The sequence below is a fragment of the Rosa chinensis genome, chromosome 7, assembly GCF_002994745.2.
Source record: "Rosa chinensis cultivar Old Blush chromosome 7, RchiOBHm-V2, whole genome shotgun sequence".
In the NCBI taxonomy this organism is placed as follows: Eukaryota; Viridiplantae; Streptophyta; class Magnoliopsida; order Rosales; family Rosaceae; genus Rosa; species Rosa chinensis.
The window spans coordinates 56186829-56189716 of NC_037094.1; the positions used below are offsets into that span (position 1 = coordinate 56186829).

General features: G+C 40.5%; 1 protein-coding gene across 1 annotated transcript; it reads left to right on the top strand.

Moving 5' to 3' along the window:
* Positions 1-2085, top strand: LOC112178224. The gene is made up of 4 exons (XM_024316403.2): positions 1-176; positions 547-846; positions 997-1243; positions 1342-2085. Exons 1-4 carry the CDS (start codon positions 1-3, stop codon positions 1987-1989), a joined length of 1371 nt encoding a protein of 456 aa, XP_024172171.1. The 3' UTR covers positions 1990-2085.
* The last annotated feature ends 803 nt before the right edge of the window (positions 2086-2888 follow it).

The following is a 2888-nucleotide window of genomic DNA, read 5'->3' on the forward strand; positions in this document are numbered from 1 at the left end:
ATGGGGCTTAGTGAAAACGCCAGGAAGAAGAGAAACGAAAAGAAGAAGAAGAATAAGCGCTCCAACAAGGATTGTGCTTGTGATTGTGCTACTTCCGATCAATCCAATGTCACATGTTCGGCCTGTGCTACTTCTGAAACCAGCACCTCCTGTTCGTCGTCGTCTTCTGCAAGAAGGTTTGACTAGTCTTCTCCCTTAGGTCTTCTTCTCTCTCTTTTTCTTTTGGCGGGTCGATCATCTTCTTTAAAGAATCACTGTGATTCTTGTTTCACCGCCTCTTACTTTTTGTCGTCGTCACTGTGATTCTTGATTCACGGCCTCTTGGGTTTCGTCTTTGGGCCTTGTTTCTGTTTTGGCCCAATGTCAGTTTTGGAAGGTTGCTCAACATGTCACCTACTTTTCTTTTATCTTTTTTTTTCTCATTCTTTTTGGCTCTTCCGCCATTTCCATTCCTTTCAAAACAGGAAACTGTTTATCTATTTTCGTCTGAAAAAATCGAGGCAAAAACACCATAGATTGCTTCGATTCTCACAAAAATGCATATAGGGCTGACTTCACGGCGGTTGGTGGTGGCGCCGCCTTTTTGGTTTTGTGGGTTTTGGGGGAAATGGGTGACGAGAGGGAAGAAATGGGTCTCGGAGTGCGATTTCCGGGTGGCTTGTGGTGGTTGGGGTGGTTGCGCCGCCGTCTTGTTGGGGTGTGGTTTCCGGCGGAGGAAGTTATATGCCGGAAGGTAGCTGATAAAAGTCCCCAATGGGATCGTCTTCGTGTTCTTGGACTGTCAAACTATAATTCCAGTATGTCGATGATTTTAGTTGAGAGGGATATATGGGATCTTACTATGGGGTTCTTGCTAGGATCTGAGACTTACTGGGGTTTGTGCACTTCTACTGTCTTTTGTAATTTTGGTTTTCCAAAGTCTTCATTTTGCTCCTGTTTTAGCTGATTTTGTGCAATGTGTATATTGTTAATGTTTGTGTGTTTGTTCATCTGCAGGCCACTAATCGGAGCTTTAACCTTTGATGAACAAAAGGCATTGGATGAAAATCAGAACCATCTCAACAATGGTGATAAGATAAAGCAGCTACACAAGAATGAGGGGGCTCTCAGGAATGATGACGGTGAGCAAAATGAGCTGCTCACTAATCAAGGACCTTTGAAAAACGGTGATGATGATGATGATGAGCAATTTGAACTGCGTAAGTGTCATGGATCAGTGAAGGAACCAGACGAAAGTCAGGCAGTAAGTTCAATTGCTCCATGATTCCTATTCACTGCTATAGTTTGAGGTGGTATGTTGCTTTAATATTGTCTTTTTTCCCTTTCTTTTTGATACTATAGGATGTTGATGCTTGGACTACCATTCTGCAAAAGTATGGTGATGCTTCTTCAAACAACGAAGATCCCATGTTCTATAAGAATCTATTGGAGCCCCTGATCAATAAAGGTAGCATCAAGGTTGGGGAACACACCACATTAATATGTCAGGGAAAATTGGATGAATCTACTGTTTCCAGTTCTGAAGAGGAAGGTGATTGGGAGGCAAGCATGATGCATCAACTTGGAATTCCGACTGGTTTTGGCGCTAAGAATATGTTGAGAAGAGGCTCGACAAATCTTGAGATAAATAATGAGATGGAATCGTACGAAGTAGAGGATCTTTCATTGACACCATATGGTTTTACAAGATACAGCCCCAAGTTTGTCATGAAATACCTAAAGGATATGGGATGGGAAGAAGAAACTGGCCTAGGCAAGAATTCCCAAGGCATAATATACCCTCTTCAAGCAACATGGACGAGTAGCACCACTGGTCTGGGCTTTTTGCAAAAGGGGCAGACATCACCTCATGCTGCTTATGGAGTTTGCGCAGAAACTGGTAGAGAATCTACTCATGGTGGTCAAGACACTGCAGACACAAATGAAAAGGAGGATGCAGGTGCTGGAGATCTCTGCAGCAAATCCACTGACGGGAGAGACCAGGTATAGCAGAAGCTCAATGAAGGTAACCTGTCTGTATGAGCAATGTATTCACTTAAACACCACACCATAATATGATATTAGAGGCTTTGTCCACATCATGTGATTAGTTTGCACTGCGTCTGTATGCTCTGAAGTAAACAATCTTCAAGAGTCTGACCTTTTGGTTCTCAAATAAGTTTTTGGTTAAGTATGTATTTCAATAGATCAATGTTTCATCAAATAAAAAGCAGAGCAGCACTAAAATGAGAAAATTTTACTTCAAATCAAGAAAAGATTTCAAAGGACAGTTATCTTTGTTTCCTCTTTTTTATGTTTTAAAACTGCAGCTTTGTTACCCTGTTTCTATGGCTGCACAAACAACACCCTGAGTAATTGATATGACATCGACTACCAGTTATGAAGCTTAACTATAATCAAGCATTGTAGTTGTTCTAGCCATGTGCAATCGAGACGAACACAGTGTCTGTAGCCAAAAATTTGTGATTATAAATTTAAAAAGAAAAATTCTCAATATACTTTGTGATGAAATTCTTTACAGTTCGCATTGAATGTAACGAGTTTTTGTTAAATGAAGAGAGAAGCAACAGCATCTGCCATACTACTAGCAACAACAGATAATGAACAACACAGATTTGCATTAGTGGACAACAAATCTATCTTTTCATCCTAATCCAGTTTTGAAAATACACTAAAATGTCTTCTTTCAAGCGTGTCATGGAAACAGAAAGAAAGCAATCTTCATTATAGAACATGTACTAGGATAAAGGATTTGAGGCTGGTTTCTAATTTGTAATGTATGATTTGATGGTTCCATTTCATCAACATCAAGAGTCCAGTCCAGTTGTAGATTTCACTAGAAGGAATATGCTCGCTTAGTCTATAGGCACTCTTGGTTGCTTCTGGAG